We start from the raw sequence: 14,986 nt of genomic DNA, 5'->3' as shown, positions 1-14,986 counted from the left end.
GGCTCCTTATGTTGGTGTTTCCTCACTCTGTGTCAGGCTGCACGGCATAGGGTCACAGATTCATTCTTTTTAACCTGTGCATGTTTACAGTAGGTGGGGGGTTTGTTTACAAAGCAGAGTTACATTTTTTTGTATGAGAATTGGTTTGTAAAAAAAAAATAAAAATGTCCCAACTTCTTTGGAATTGTGGTTAGTCTTTGAGATACTTGTGTGTTTATCCATGGAGGTGCAAATGCAGTATTTGCATTTATATTTCTCTCTCTCTTTCTGCCTCTGTGCAATATTGTCTTTATTACACTCCTGATGTGGTGTCATTCATCTCATCACAAATCATCTCAGGCCTGGCAGATAAACGCTCTAACGGCAAATTACCATAAGTTGAACTACATCAAGGTTGACGGGATGAGTGGAGTACAGTAACATGGCGACTACTTCCCATCTGACCAATTGGGTGCAGTGGCCTTGCAACAGGGAACAGGACAAAGGAGCAAGTGCATAAGAGAACACATTAGTGAGTCATGTATGAGCTGCAGTGTGGCACGTGCGTGTGTTGGACCGATTGATTTGGTGAGTGAGGGTTGGAAACAGCTGCAAAGTGGACATTTCATGACCAGCCCCCTTCCTGAGAATTTTGTGCTTATAAGATTGTGGAAAAAGATGATGCAGGAGTTGAAAATGTTGCGGCAAGCTGAGCAAAGACTTACAGCTGTCTGCTGCTTTCCATGAAGCTCAAATATCAAAAGGGGATTTGGGAAGTGATGAAAAGTTTGGAATCATACGTGAAGCCAGAAGATTTTCTTCACTTGCCAGTTGTCCACCAGCACCTGCACTCTCACACATGGCTGACCTCAGAGAAATCAACTCCACAACTCATGTCTCAATTATGAGCAGCAGCCGTATTATGTCATAACGACAGCAAATATATTGTATGTATGGCAAAACGGCGCTAGTGCATAAAAAAAATATGTAAACGCAAACTTTTTGTGTTTTGTGATGACATATGTTTACGCAACTGTACAAACGAGTTAGTTTATAATCTCAAACTGCACTTTTATATTGTAAACTGAGAACCACATGGAAAGTTTTCTTTTGCCTTGAACCTTCTTTTAAAACAACAACAAAACATACAATCATGACTCTGTAGGATCAGCGTTGGCAAAAATATCCTCTGGTGGGGACTCCTTCATATTCAGCGTGTTAAGTTATGAAATGTGTTTTGTGAGGTCATGACAACCTTGACTACCAATCTAATCACTTTTTCTGCGCACGGATGCCAGATATAATAAAACTGCCCGAGATGTTGCTTTTACAAGAACGTTCGGAGGGTAGGGGGGGGGGGGGGATTGATGACGGGATAAAAATTAAAAATAGATGCAAGGTTTTTTTTTTTTTCTGATGAAACTCGAGGCAGAAAAGCTAATGAGTTGATCCTCCATACTGCCACTCGACATATACATTATTAACAAGTGAAAGTGTACAAAGCTGACAGAAAGCAGGAGTCTTGGGCGTCATGTGTCAGAGGCGACAGCCGTCGGGCTGACAAGTGACGTGCACGACAGCTGCCAACAAGACAATCTCGCTGCAAACACTCTGCGTTTGTTGTCGCAAATTGCTCAAGCACACGTGCGGAACACACACTCCCAATAGTTCCAACACCCTCCGCTCAACAACAAAACCACTGATTTAATTTCATTGAAAACAAACGGAGCTTATTCAGCACTTTCTTTTGTCAATTTTTATTGTTCAGACAACACACGGCGAGTGTGTGTGCGTGTGTAGAATTCAGATGTTACTGGTTGCTTAATTGTGGAGCGGGAGCAACAACAGGGGGCGGAGTCGCTTCCGGAGGCGGCTGCACCTCTACCTGTGGGCCGAAAACAGGATATTTTTCGTCTTTTTAATCTTTTGCTTTAAATATATACTGTCAATTGTAATTATCAAAAGGTGACATAATAGACTTTCCGTTGTATGACATCAGGTTTACGTGGAACTCAAACAAAATGACAATGTTCCATATAAACACTTCAACTAAAATAAACAAGTCTTAAGCAAAAGAAATTGACATCTCCTGGGGGTATATTTCCGACATAATTCATCTGTGGGGCCCGATCCGAAGTTAGCGGCATGCTGGCTGGTAACAAAAGATGTACTCTCCGTTTGCATGAAATAGAAGCGCCCCTCCCCTCCAGAGTGAATGATTTGAACCAGCGTGAAGAGTTGATGTCAAGTATGACTAAATTCTTTATCATTTGTGTATTTGGACAGACAGAATGATTAAGACCCTAGCGTCCCGTCTTGGAAAAAGAAATGACATCAATCGCATCGCATCCTTCAGCAAGGCGGCTTCAGTTTAGAGCCCCCGCTAGTGATTGTGAGAGTGATGCTCTGGGACAAAAGGGACACGCTAACATTGCAGGCTGGGTGAAATGACGTCCTCCAAAGCCATAAAACAGAGCGGCGGTTCTCCATGCTAATCCCGTGCGTGTCAGAACTCCACCAAGAACTGATCCACATATCATTTACTTTTGACGTTCATCCAACTCCATACGCTTGTCGTTAACAAAGCGCAGTTTCAATTCCCCAAATAACAGTGGCCCCGCGAAAAGGAAATGTAGGCCGCCGAGCATAGTATGTCATCGGCTGCCAAATCAAGTGTGCCTATTAATGAGTAGTCTTTTTCCTGCACTGGACAGTCAGTCAGTGAAGCACAGGGAATGCCAGAAAGGCTGCAGCAGCAGCAGCAGAATATATTCTGCCTAGATGGCTCCATCCAAAATTAACTCAGCCTAATTTAAATAGCAGAAGATTTATGCATCTTCAGTTAGAATCGACTTGTGTCGCGATGCACCTCGTGGAGTGTCTGGAGAGATTTATAAATAGTTTTTTTTTTCTTTACTGGCTCCTTCATTGGTGTGTTTGATGTTAACTTCAGAAACAGGCGGTTTGTCCTTCATGCAAAGGATGAGAGTCCTTTCCCAGCCTGTGCCAGAAACGTAAATGCAAAGCCATAAAAAAAAAAAAAAAAGATGACGTTAAATCCTAACCTCTGGCTACAGTGTGAAATCTGGAGGGATGAGGGGCATCCAGGGTAAAGGGCCTGGCTGGATTTAGAACAAGCGCTAATTTGGGCAAGCATCAAGCATGGAGACCCGAGCGCTGCCTCGCAAGTAACGTCCCTGCCTGAGTTGGCAGCTTTGCTTTAGCTTTGATGTTCTCTCTGTTGGATGTGCGCGTGAAACGGGAATGTTTGCTCTCACCAATTTCTCTGCCCGCTGCCTCAGTTTCCTCCAGACTGTGTGGTGGGCCTGCGCGAACGAGACAACGTGACGAGCACTCACATGGACACAAAATTCTTGGCAATCGCACTTGACAGTTAACATATCTGGGAGCAACATCTCATTCGTAGCCATCTGCTAAACTCAAAATCACAGTTTTCCCTTGTGTTCTTTACATTTGCAATTGCAAAATGACAAAAGCAGCATCCATCCTACCTCCAGCTGCAGAGGCAGTGAGAGGCCCTGTGCTCGCCGATGGAGGCCCCAGGGCCCTGCTCCCAGGCTGTGGAGCGCTGTCACCTCGTACTGGAAGCACAGACCTGTTCGGGCCACTAGGGGGCCCCCGCTCAAAAGGACATGGTCCCCACATCTAGAGGGTAGACAGACCGAGTCACCTTGAGCTTGTGATTTTTCATTGTTAATGACCAAAACAGCAGTTTGTAGTATTTTAGTTTTAAATAGAAATAATAATGACTCGTTTGTAACAAGCATCAAGTTCAGCAGGCAACGTTGGTAAACGTGTTCTTTATTTAGGTATTTATTTGCTGTCAATTAATTAACATTTTTTTAAATAAATAAATAAAACAAAAAACTGTCACCTTCCCAATAGGCGAACAGTTCAACACAAGACACATTTAGGACCACCCCCTCACTTGAATAACATTTTATTCTGCATTTTGTGTTGACATTGTCTGCGGCAGAAAATTGTTATATTGACTGATAGTTCTATTCATATTTATTATACTATTCATGTCCCTTTTATTTTTAAGTCTTTTATTCTTGTATTTATTTTTATGTTTTGTATTTGTAGTTGTTTTAATACACCTACCCACACGCACACGCACATGCACACACCTTACATAGTGTACACGTATGCATGTACTATGTACTATGCATACACACGCACGCATTGTATAATAAGATAACGGCAGCTAATTAATGAGTTTTTATATACGACTCAATCCCACTCAACCGAGGCCAACCACAAGTTATGTAACATTGATTGTGTTATCGCTTTACTGAGCGTAGTCTGATTTTGTGTTGTTGTTCAGTCTTCAATATATGTTTCATGCGTTGAATGCAAACACAGATGTGATTTAGTTTCCTTTTTTTAGTCGTGCTAACATGACTGGCTAGTTATACAGTATACGTCCAATGTTCCTGTCTGTAGATGCAGCTTCATATAAATCCGTACAAAGAGAATTCAGTCTGTAAATACAACCATGCTCTGGTGTGTGTGTGTGTGTGTGCAATGTCACCTGTAAAGTGTCACTGTCCCTTTGGGATTCTGGGCTGCCCTCTGCTCTACCGCTTCCTGCTGACACCTGAAATGGCGAAATAAATGTCAAATTGTGTAATTGACCTCAAAAGTAACAAAATTGAGCTACATCGTCGTCTGATCCATTTACCTGCTGTGTGAGAAGACTTCAAGTGCCAGAGAGGGGACCACCTCCAGAGGCTCCCAGGGAAAGTCCTGGAAGATAAGCTGCTGAGCCCCTATTGTCAGAGAGCGCAATGACTCCTAGAGCACAAGCACAGGCATGTGAGATACTGGGAGTTCCGAAGCGCAAAGGCGAATACACCAAAGACATGAAACCTCATTGGGAGTCCAAGAGTCCAGCTGAGGGTCCAGGACAAAGTCACAAAGAAAAGCCCCTGAAGTAACTGCAGGGGAATTTATGAGTGAAACAAGCTGCAGGACAAATCCAGATGAGCTCATATATCAACAACCACTGCGCAGCGAACGTTTGAAACGGTGAATGGCTTGCGTGTTTTGAGCCACTTAGACTTTTATACGAGTTCAAAAATAACATTTGCGACCTTTCAAACACTTTGCCCCTCAGTTGGTTTAAAGCAGCATACCTGGCACCTCTGGTGTGCAGAGCAACTCCACAGACAATTGGTCCTTGAACGCCGTCTCCAGCACCTGACCGAGAAGGGCCGCACAGGAACGCCAATATGCCTGTCGATGGGGAAAAGGGGCATAGGTTGGCTAATTTTTAGGAGCAGTGAAGACTTCTAGTGGCATGCACACATGCAAATCGACTCAATTTGGGCAAGATAATGTCTCCTTTAAATAGAAATGACTTCCACAGTTCACCTGGTTGACCAACGTGGGGTCGCTGTCTTTGAATGTGAGCAACGTAAGCGTGCAGGAGTGAGTGAGCGGCTGGTGGAGAGGCCAAGGCTCGCCATCCACGAGGGCCAAAGCAGAGTTGGTCACGTGATGTTCTGTCAGGTCTGCACGACATACAGGAGGTTTTTTTTTTCACAGTCTATGCATGCAAAAGAGAACAACAGTCCTTTTAACTCACGACTGGCACAGCTCAGCGGCGTGGACATTCCTCTGTTCATGATGAGCAGAGTACCATCCAGCCCCGGCCCCTGCATGGACACCTCGATCTTCTCCACGCGGGGGTAGAGAGCTCGTTGCCGGGCCTGCTCTCTAGAGAAGACTGCATTGCGGTGGCTGAGAGCCTCGTCACGCACTGCTGCTGCGGCAGTCGACCTGAAACCTGCGAAGATGCAAAAATTGACAGGTGCTGGAATGAACAGATATTTACATCAATTAGAAGACACCTCACCAACTTTAATGGACTATTGGAATTGGGACAGAACAAAGTCGTAATTTGAAGACCCTTGATTACTAATACTTGATATAGAAAAATATGTTCTTAATAATTGCTGTTTATGCTAAGAATACCCTTGATGAAGGTTGAATTTAATTGGGGTGCATCGGTATGTTTTTATATCTTTCTACCAACTATTTATTTATTTCTATTAATGCGACTTGTCATTTCTAGTAGTTTGCAACTTACGGCGTTGGATTCGCTGGAATACAGTCTTAATCAGCATCGTGAAGTAGTTTTCGATGACTATTCGTCTATTCTGTCGGTCTCAAATTGAAGGACGCCATGCCAGGTTCTTGTGCACCAACATTGGGTCCGGCAAGAAACGAGATCATGAAGCTAAAGTTCCGTTTGTCTCACAAGACCGCAGTTACAATTATGTCCACTAAGCGTCGCTGTGCGCTGTAAATTCGACGCTTACGTAAACGCCCCGCTACCTCCATGTGAAGTAGCAGGCCACGTCATGGCTTTTTAAAAACAGATTTTTACCCCAGTGTTACCCCAAAAGACACAGATGAGCTGTTGCACAATACCGATTGAATTGCATCCAAATTTCTGATCTTTGCTGTGGTGTCTCGTGTCCTCCAGCTTCATTAATGACACTTGAATGGAATTTGACAAATGCTGGAGTTTGAGGTCCAAAATCTGCAGGAAAGAACTGGAACTAATCGCAGCAGAAAATGAGGGACATCATCCGCAGGAACAAAATATAAATCAACCACATCACAAAGCCTCTCGGCAGAAGAATGTCTGTTTTCACAAGGAGACTGGAAAGGAGTTTGGATGGAGCCAAGTGGTTCCTAGTAAATAATAGCCAGATGGAAAAATATGTGGATATTTTCTGCTTCATATTAATTTCAAGCAGTCTTTGTTTTGTTGTTTTGAAAAATGGTGCAAACAGTTCTCCTTTCTTTGTTGTTGCCTTGACTTGATCACTATTGGAAGTTAGCATGGAAATTGAGGATGTTGCAAATAAAGAAAGATTTGTCCCATATCTCCATCAACAATGGTAAATTCCTACCCTCAAACAACCTTGTCATGGTACCATGTGAGAAAGCAGCACGGTCCAGAAGTGCAAATAGAACAAAGAGTAGTTGTAGAAGAACAAGAGCAAACCGTCAGATGATCAATTTGTGCTTCATTTAGCATCAAGTCTTCTTCTCTCTAGCTTCAGATCACTTTCTTATTGACTATTTTATAAGCATTTGTGATTGGTAATATCGAATAGGTTTAACATTAATGACTGTCAACTACTGACTGAAATTGCTCTCAGCAGGATTATCACGAAGGAAAATATTTCACTGACATGTCAATGTGGCCTTTTTTAAAAAACTTTAAGGGGGATTCGGGCTGCACTTCATCCAGATTATCAACCCAGATTAACATGCATGTTGTTGGACTGACTGCACAGAGAAAAGGAACACAAAACAACATGATACAGTGGTGCATAAAGATGTATGTTTTTATTTATTTGAGTTGAAAATAAGTGTTGATGAGATCCACTAACTAATGCAATTCAAGACACACTGTCACTACCATGTTAGGCATACAAGGCATTTGTATCATCTGTAAGGTGTCAAGTGTCTGCACATTTCAATAATGATTGATTGACATTGTCTCTTTGGGTGAGATTGTACTCGAGGTCAGCGTGAGAGTATGACTTCATGCACACATCATCCATGTTTGGGATATCTCCTCAAGAGGTGCAGCTTTTTATTCTCGGGACATTCATTCATCTATTCATTCATTCATTGTTAGGCGGGCCGACTGCTGGGCCGACCTCTGGGGTGACACCTTCACAGTGGTGCTGTTTGACATCGGTGTAGAAATCTGCCGTTTGATCTTTGCGCCGTCAAGAGGAGTGCAGAAAGGAAACAGGACAGACGTTATATATTTGCCGCTGTCTTTTTCTTGGCTTCCCAAAAATGATTTAGGGCTCCCATCCTCTTTGTTGATGGCTTTTAAGGTGGTTTTTGGCACTGCGCCGCCTTTGGGAAAGCCCCTGAAATTGGCTGTTTACCAGGAGGGGGCTGATGGATGTGGAAGTTCAAAAGAAACTCCACCCTGTGTCCAAGGGATTAGATTTCATCTCAATTGTCTGCTTCACCGAGTGCTTTCCTACATTTCCCAGCATGCCTCTCAGCCAAAGCGCGTGACTGACACGGAAATAAGAAATGGCAACAGTGACATTTTTCCTTGAGTCCTCTCCAACTTCACTCTCTCATCATGATTTTATTTGTCCACGTCTTGGGATCTGTCGACCCGCTACTGTACGCTGCAGGCGGGGCAGCACGCCTCTCTGCGGTCTGGCAGTGGGCAAAAATCCATCTGCCGCACGATCTCGGTGAAAAGCTCATCCACCATCGTCTTGCTCTTGGCAGACGTCTCCATGAAGGGGCAGCCCCAGTCTTCTGCTAGCGCCTGGCCCTCGCCGGGCGACACCTCCCTCTCGTCCTCCAGGTCCACCTTATTCCCCACCAGCACCACCGGCACCTGCTGGTACCTGGAAAGAAAAGACAAAGCCATATTAGGTACAAAAAGGAACTTCCTTCCCGATGTCGCCGAGCGAAACTCATTGATGCGGCGAGTGTCAGCCTACATACTGTCAGTTGCTGAAACCACAAGAACCAAGCACAGTGGAGCAAGAGGATAGCGACAAAAGCAGCTTCCCAGGAGGCTTCCAGTCCTCCGTGGGCGTCTAATATCTGTGGGCGGTCCCATTAGAGAACTGTCACGACAAACGAAAACCTCTCTGCGACGCATCATCTACCAACGATTGCTATTGCACAATACGCGTGTCTCTCTTCCCCCCTGGGCCATCGCTAGATGGAGCCCCAGGCTGGAGCGAGTCATGGATAACGGGAATACTAACTGAAAACGGCTACTGCGAGAGAGAAGTAAAGACAGCTTCTTTATTTATTCACTACCATTGACGACTATAGACGTCAAAGATTCGTTTTGATTGGCCTGGCCGTGAATGAGTTGATAAAGGTCTCTGACATTCGGAGAAATTCCAATGGGATGAAGTATTCCACACTTAGCATCCACTTGTCACGCTTTGTGACTGGTGCTAGTCAATGGTAGGGAACACAAAGTAACCAGCCAACCGTTCATGCTCACTTTCCAACCATGAACACACAATGCCTGCATTGAAAGTGCTTCACTACACCTCACTGACTCTTTTTAGAAAAAACACGTTTACCAATTCTTTGTCTTTTTTTTTCCCGCTGGTTGTCTGACTGACACTATTCTCCAGGTAGTGTCCACCAATAGGATGCTGATCTGTGGCTTCCTGCCTCTGCTTTTGTGAGATCCCGGAGGGAAGGCGGCCGCATCCCTTACAAAGGACGGAAGAGTGGCCATGCTCGTCATCCGACCTGTGTGTGCATTGAGGGTGTGAACAAGGACAAGAGCCACGTGGGCAAATGCAAGCTGACTGTCTCGGAGGAGAAACTCTAAATATATCGACAAAGACACAGGGAGTGATGTAGCGGCTGAAGAGCTTGCTTGTTGCCATGCCGGGCTGCACGCTGCCGCTGCTCCGCCTCGCAGGGATTCGTCGTCTACTGCGTGGCGTTTCATTGGAATGCTCGTGTTGCCCCCCAGTAGGAATACACTGGCGGGTCAGCGATCAATTGGCCAAATTATGTTCGCTTACACAATTAAACAGAAGGTGCCACTTTGATGCAGTTAGTGTTTTTGGGTTGGAAAACATCATGTGAAGGCGATGCACCTCATCATTTCAACTAACTAGACTCACGGGAAGTCTGTAAGATGATTTGATGTCCGGAGGTGGAATCGAACCTGCACACTCCTAACTGTGAGGCAGACGTGCTAACAAGTGTGCCGCCCTTTTGTCGTAAAATGCACTATATAATTAAAGTTGTTTTGTATTGTATTGGATAGTCAAGGATTTTGATAATCGGTCATTTAACGATTGACGCTTTTGTCATATATTTTACTTCCCATGTTCTTGCCCTATCTGAACGTCAGTTATTGAGATATGTCTCAGTCCAGCTATTGTACATTTTATTTGGTATGATTTTAGTTGTGCTAATATATTTGCATGTTAAAAGTGCATTTTTCACTGTAACTAAAAAAGCAATTAAATGTAAAGTATGTTTAACATTTGACAATTTCTACTTGAGATGCAACTTTCTCTGCGCCTTGCGCATGTAGCTCACCAACCCTCATGTTTGTTCTTAATGTGGCTATAAAGCTCCAACATGCTTCATTGTCATTAAAATACTGAGTCACACTTTTATTGGAGCTAATTACCGCTAAGGGTTGCTGTGCCGGGAAAATAACACAAAGAGCAGCAATGTTTACTTGCAAAAAAAAAAAAAAAAAGTTGGGAACTTTCGCTTATATCTTCAGGGCAGACGTAGCCTTATTAAAGCTACCTGCTGTGCAAAATTGCCATTTCACAAGCCTCAAAGCAGCAGCAAACAAATCAGGATGAAGGGCTTGAATGCAGAATTCTGCATCTGCTGCTAATTAACTGCAGCTAATCTGTGTGTGCCACACACAAAACACACAAACAAATCACACAACATCAGAAGTTGTGTGTGAGTTCTAGAAGAGGTCCTCCACTAATCTTCTGGCTCTCTGTGCAATTTAGCAATTAAAAAAAAAAAGAGATTTGACCAGTCCAGCAGACCCGGTGTGACGATTTCAACCACTTTCTCATTGTCGTGACTCGTCAAAAGAGTCAGAGAAGTAATATTAGTTTATTTCTTTATTATTGGTGGTCAACAGATATGAGAAACATGTTTAGTGGGCTGCGTGCACTTGACTGATGTCCCTTCATTGCTTGCTTTCCAAAAGACTGACCGCTTTAATGACTTGCTTTTTGCTCTTGGCCAACGCTAAAAGCCTGAGGTCCAAATGCTTCTTTGAGGCCACACTGGGGAGCCCCCTGAGATGCGTTGTTTTGGTTTCCGCCCTGTTCCCACTCCCCTCCTGCTATTAGACACAGCATCAGTGCAGCGTGAAAAGGCAACTTTAAAGCGGCTTCACCCCCAACCGATTCAGCACAAGCGCAACGAGATGATCCGATTGTGTGTCGGGAAAAAGTACGACGCTGTAAGTCACAGAATGGCACAATGCTATTTTGTAACCTGCGCCATGGAATAGCATGCAAGCTGTTGTGAGAGCAGATGTCTGCAGCACACATTCTTTCCCACATAAGAGCCTCGCATTCCAGTTTACACGACTCCCTAATGGACGCCTGATGTCTTTTTGGCTTCAAACCCAACTCAATTCCATTAAGTTCTGGTGAGTGGGTTCATGCAACTTCACCGCATGTTGTTGGCTGGCTCAGCAGAAAATTGGATCAGCAGGATGATCTCCTAAAGGGTCCATAACGTGATGTCGATGCCCCGCGAACACAACGCGGACAGGGTGCCTTATTAACTCTTTGCGACGGGCCAATCGAGCCCCTCGTCTGCTGCAAAATTCATCTGGTGCTCGTTGGAACGTCTGCACCAACGGAAAAGCATTGTTGTTCTTTTTTCCTACAGTAAAAGCAGACTCCAACAGCGAGTCGTTATCATCATCATGGGACCTTGTGAGGCCCTCACATGACAAGGAAGAAATCAGCCTGCAGTTTGATCTAAACGGTCCTAAACTGCACTGAAATAATTCTTTGTTGAATTTATTCACATTTTTAAAGTAGATGTATAGTCGACTTAAATAAACTGAATACATCGACTTGACAAAATAAAATGGAATAAATAGAAAAAAAATTCAACACATTGTCTCTCTGCTGGCCTGGGAAAACCTTGGGATGTCTCCGGACTGGCTGGAAGAAGTAGATGGGGAGATGGAACGTTGAGCTTCCCTGCTGAAGCTGCTGCATCCTCGAGCTGACCCCGCCCGGATAAGCGGTAGAGGGATGAATGGATGGATGGACGGATACTATTTTGGAATCCATTCATCCATTTTCTGAACTGCTTAAAGGGTTGTGGGTGTGCTAGAGCCTAACCCAGATTTTAAATAAAATGCTGGCGGGGCTTAACTAGCACTTTTGCACACCCTGGTGTCACACTGTCTCTGCTGCTAACTGACTGACAGTATCATATACAAACACAAATCAATCAACACTCATTTATCCATAATCCGAACCGGTTGTGGTCCTCATGAGGGTCACGGGCATGCTGGAGCCTATCCCAGCAGTCTTCAGGCAGTAGGCGGGGGACGCCCTGAACTGGTCACACTCACGCCAAGGGGCAATTGGCCTATCAAGCATGTTTTTGGGATGTGGGAGGAAACCAGAGTACCCGGAGGATACCCACACGGGCACACACAGGAAGGCCGGAGCCGGAATTGAACCCTGCACCTCCGAACCAACACTATCTATAAAAATTTCCCTCTGTGTCGAAAACTTTCAGTTCCTTCACCATTTGTACAGTTGTCAAAAGGTGACTCCATGTTCTTATTTGACACTTTACGTTTACTGTTTACTCGCACGATGTACTTTTAATTGAGCATAAAATGGATTTGGTCATAAAAACCAATACATACAAAATATTTTTTACTGTAAATAATGTCTTAAATTAGAATAAATTGGCAATCAACATAAATTGTGTGTATGACTTTCCAAGGCATTGCTAAGGTAATTATGTAGCATAAATATCAAAATGACATTATTGTAATTTTTAAATTCACATAGCATTTGTACTGAATCTCAGTCCGAGTGTGCAGGGCCATCTTGTTTTGTTGAACCCTTCATTCTTCTCATTCTAAATTGACTTTTGCAAGCTGCAGTGCATTTTGGAAGGAAAAAACCCAAACAAGCATCAATTAATCAGACAGATTTTATGATTATATAAGAATGCGTCTCTTACAGCGTAAGAAGCCACTTGAAAAGCAAAGTTGTGTGAAATAAGGGTATGTACTATTCATATGCCACATGCACACTTGGTGGGCACCTGTGCTGTGCACAAACATATCGTAATTTGTTCATTTGTTCAATTAGACATGGCATAGTCGATTATCGATTTATAATTTTGTGGATTCGGATGAGACTTGCCGGAACTGCCATTTTATTTACACGGATGCCGTCGGCGCTCTGGTTAGCTTTGAGCCAACTACCATAAAACAATACGAGCAGATTGATCTAAAATTGGACCAAAACAATAACCAGTAACAATAACCACCCTGAATAAATTATTATGTGAGTCACTGATGGTGTCGGGGTACAGTTGGTCCGTAACTGTCAGACTAGCGCTAACAACAAAACGGCAGTTGCTGTGATGTCAAGTCAAGTCAAGTCAAGTCAAGTTTATTTGTATAGCCCTAAATCACAAGCAGTCTCAAAGGGCTTCACATAGACAGAAATTGACAATTATTCTCAAAGCATCCCCTGATCTTAAGCTCCCAAATGTCACACCATCTTATCCGAGTGAGAAAAAATAAAAATCTATATTCATTATGCCATGCCCAATCGAACGAGTGGTCGAATTACGACTCGTTTGCGCACAGCATAAATACACAAACACACTGAAACATTTTTTTTTTCATTCAGGTTATTTAGATTCTTAGCAAAATGAGTTGCAAATATGGTGCAAAAATATCTTTAGTTGAGCTACTCCTCACAACATAGCTGCTCATCTCAAAACGCTCTCCAAGGCTAAGTTGACCACATGTGAGAATTTGCTATCTCAGGAATTGAACAGATTCTTGGCTCAATTGTTTTCCGAGCCCATTGGGGAGACTTTATTACACTCGACACAACTTACACCCCAGAATCATCACCTTAGCATAATTGCAGAGACATCTGATATAACGTGACCTTTTATTACTTTGACTAGTAGTCTATCTCAGGGCACATATTAACAGACAACCATTAACATGCAGTGACACTAAATGCACCAGGAGCAAAATTTGCATATTTTTGAATTGCTCATCAAACATTCCTCATCCCAAACTGTTTATAATAGATCAGTGAGTGTTGAGCACTACAAGGTTAGTCACATGATGTTTCAAAGGGAGTCTTGTCATCTTATGAAAGCCATCCAAGATAAGGCCCAACTGTGCTTGTGGGATGAGCTCAGTGGATTTGTTGAGTAATGGTCTGAACTAAGTGATCAGAAGAACATCCCGAGCTAGTCATGTGTGCGGGTGTATAACCGCAGGGCTCAGCAGCTGCTTTTTAACACAAAATGTCACTGTACTCATTGTGTTTATTTATGAATTTATCTTCTTCCCATTTTTTTTCTTTTGCTTTCAAGCTTCCCATCCAAGTACTAAGATAGCCTGATGCTGCTTAGTTTACAGTAGAATATGACCTGTCTGTCTGTCTGTCTGTCTGACCGTCTGTCCGTCAGTCCACACCCTGCAAATTGCAAACTCACCTCTTGACCCTGATAATCTGGTCCCTCATGGGTTTGATGTCCTGAAAGCTCTGCTGGTTGACCAGACTGTAGACCAGGATGAAGCCTTGGCCATTCCTGATGTAAAGGTCCCGCATGGAGGCGAACTGCTCGGTGCCGGCCGTGTCGAGGATCTCCAGCACCGACGGGGACGAGTCCACCTCGATCTCCTTCCGGTAGAAGTCTTCGATGGTCGGGTCATATTTTTCGATGAATGTTCCGGTGACGAACTGCACGGTCAGGGCCGACTTGCCCACCCCGCCGCTGCCGAGCACCACCACTTTGTACTCCCGCATCGCGCCCCGCTTTCACATCCGCCACATCCCGACCTCGCGTTGTGCGCTCACGCCGCGGCCACGACGCGCCGAATGCGGTGCAGGCGGAGGGGATGTTGCATTCAGCCTCTACGGAGACGTTCCCACGCTATCTGGACGGAACCCCCTTCCACGGGCATCCATAATGCAATAGGCAGAAATAAGACTGGCTATAATTAGAAACGAGCTGGCTGCACATCTTGCAAATGTGCTAAAACGACATTTCCTCCCTTCAGTGTGCAGCGACGATCAGTGGAAGGGAAGGCGAATGTCTTTTTGTCCCCGAGAAGACAAAAAAAAAAAAAGTGCAGGGAATCCACGCCTTTGGATTCCGTGCATCAGGCAGACGTTTCCGCCATGTCACGTATAATAGAAGGGAGGTAACTCTTACC

General features: G+C 44.1%; 2 protein-coding genes and 1 long non-coding RNA gene across 3 annotated transcripts; 1 reads left to right on the top strand and 2 right to left on the bottom strand.

The window, feature by feature from the left end:
• Positions 1–1,720: 1,720 nt before the first annotated feature.
• mrpl39 (mitochondrial ribosomal protein L39) lies at positions 1,721–6,244 on the bottom strand. The gene is made up of 10 exons (XM_061273218.1): positions 6,095–6,244; positions 5,591–5,791; positions 5,377–5,516; positions 5,139–5,238; positions 4,873–4,940; positions 4,685–4,797; positions 4,535–4,600; positions 3,492–3,645; positions 3,258–3,305; positions 1,721–1,864 (listed from the first exon to the last, which is right to left on the bottom strand). Exons 1-10 carry the CDS (start codon positions 6,129–6,131, stop codon positions 1,790–1,792), a joined length of 1,002 nt encoding a protein of 333 aa, XP_061129202.1. The 5' UTR covers positions 6,132–6,244; the 3' UTR covers positions 1,721–1,789.
• Positions 6,245–7,341: 1,097 nt separating this feature from the next.
• Positions 7,342–14,905, bottom strand: LOC133150574 (ras-related protein Rap-2a-like). Its single transcript, XM_061273219.1, has 2 exons — positions 14,263–14,905; positions 7,342–8,408 (listed from the first exon to the last, which is right to left on the bottom strand). The coding sequence occupies exons 1-2, from the start codon at positions 14,574–14,576 to the stop codon at positions 8,171–8,173; spliced, it is 552 nt and encodes a 183-aa protein (XP_061129203.1). The 5' UTR covers positions 14,577–14,905; the 3' UTR covers positions 7,342–8,170.
• Positions 8,404–10,033, top strand: LOC133150575 (uncharacterized). Its single transcript, XR_009713798.1, has 2 exons — positions 8,404–8,802; positions 9,162–10,033. It is a non-coding gene; the product is annotated as an uncharacterized LOC133150575 (long non-coding RNA).
• Positions 14,906–14,986: the final 81 nt, after the last annotated feature.

This window comes from Syngnathus typhle, linkage group LG2, assembly GCF_033458585.1.
Source record: "Syngnathus typhle isolate RoL2023-S1 ecotype Sweden linkage group LG2, RoL_Styp_1.0, whole genome shotgun sequence".
Lineage (NCBI taxonomy): Eukaryota > Metazoa > Chordata > Actinopteri > Syngnathiformes > Syngnathidae > Syngnathus > Syngnathus typhle.
The sequence above is the reverse complement of the archived record's forward strand: the minus strand, read 5'-3'. Positions and strand labels throughout refer to the sequence as shown.

What these genes read in the sequence shown, in the direction of transcription:
- LOC133150574 (XM_061273219.1), bottom strand. Translation starts at nt 14,576, where the DNA reads ATGCGGGAGTACAAAGTGGTGGTGCTCGGCAGCGGCGGGGTGGGCAAG. An exon ending in CAGATTATCAGGGTCAAGAG is followed by an intron (nt 8,409 to 14,262) that starts GTGAGTTTGCAA and finishes TTTTCTTTCCAG; the next exon opens with GTACCAGCAGGTGCCGGTGG.
- mrpl39 (XM_061273218.1), bottom strand. Translation starts at nt 6,131, where the DNA reads ATGCTGATTAAGACTGTATTCCAGCGAATCCAACGCC. An exon ending in ACTCTTGGACTCCCAATGAG is followed by an intron (nt 4,798 to 4,872) that starts GTTTCATGTCTT and finishes CTTGTGCTCTAG; the next exon opens with GAGTCATTGCGCTCTCTGAC. An exon ending in GAAGTCTTCTCACACAGCAG is followed by an intron (nt 4,601 to 4,684) that starts GTAAATGGATCA and finishes TCGCCATTTCAG; the next exon opens with GTGTCAGCAGGAAGCGGTAG.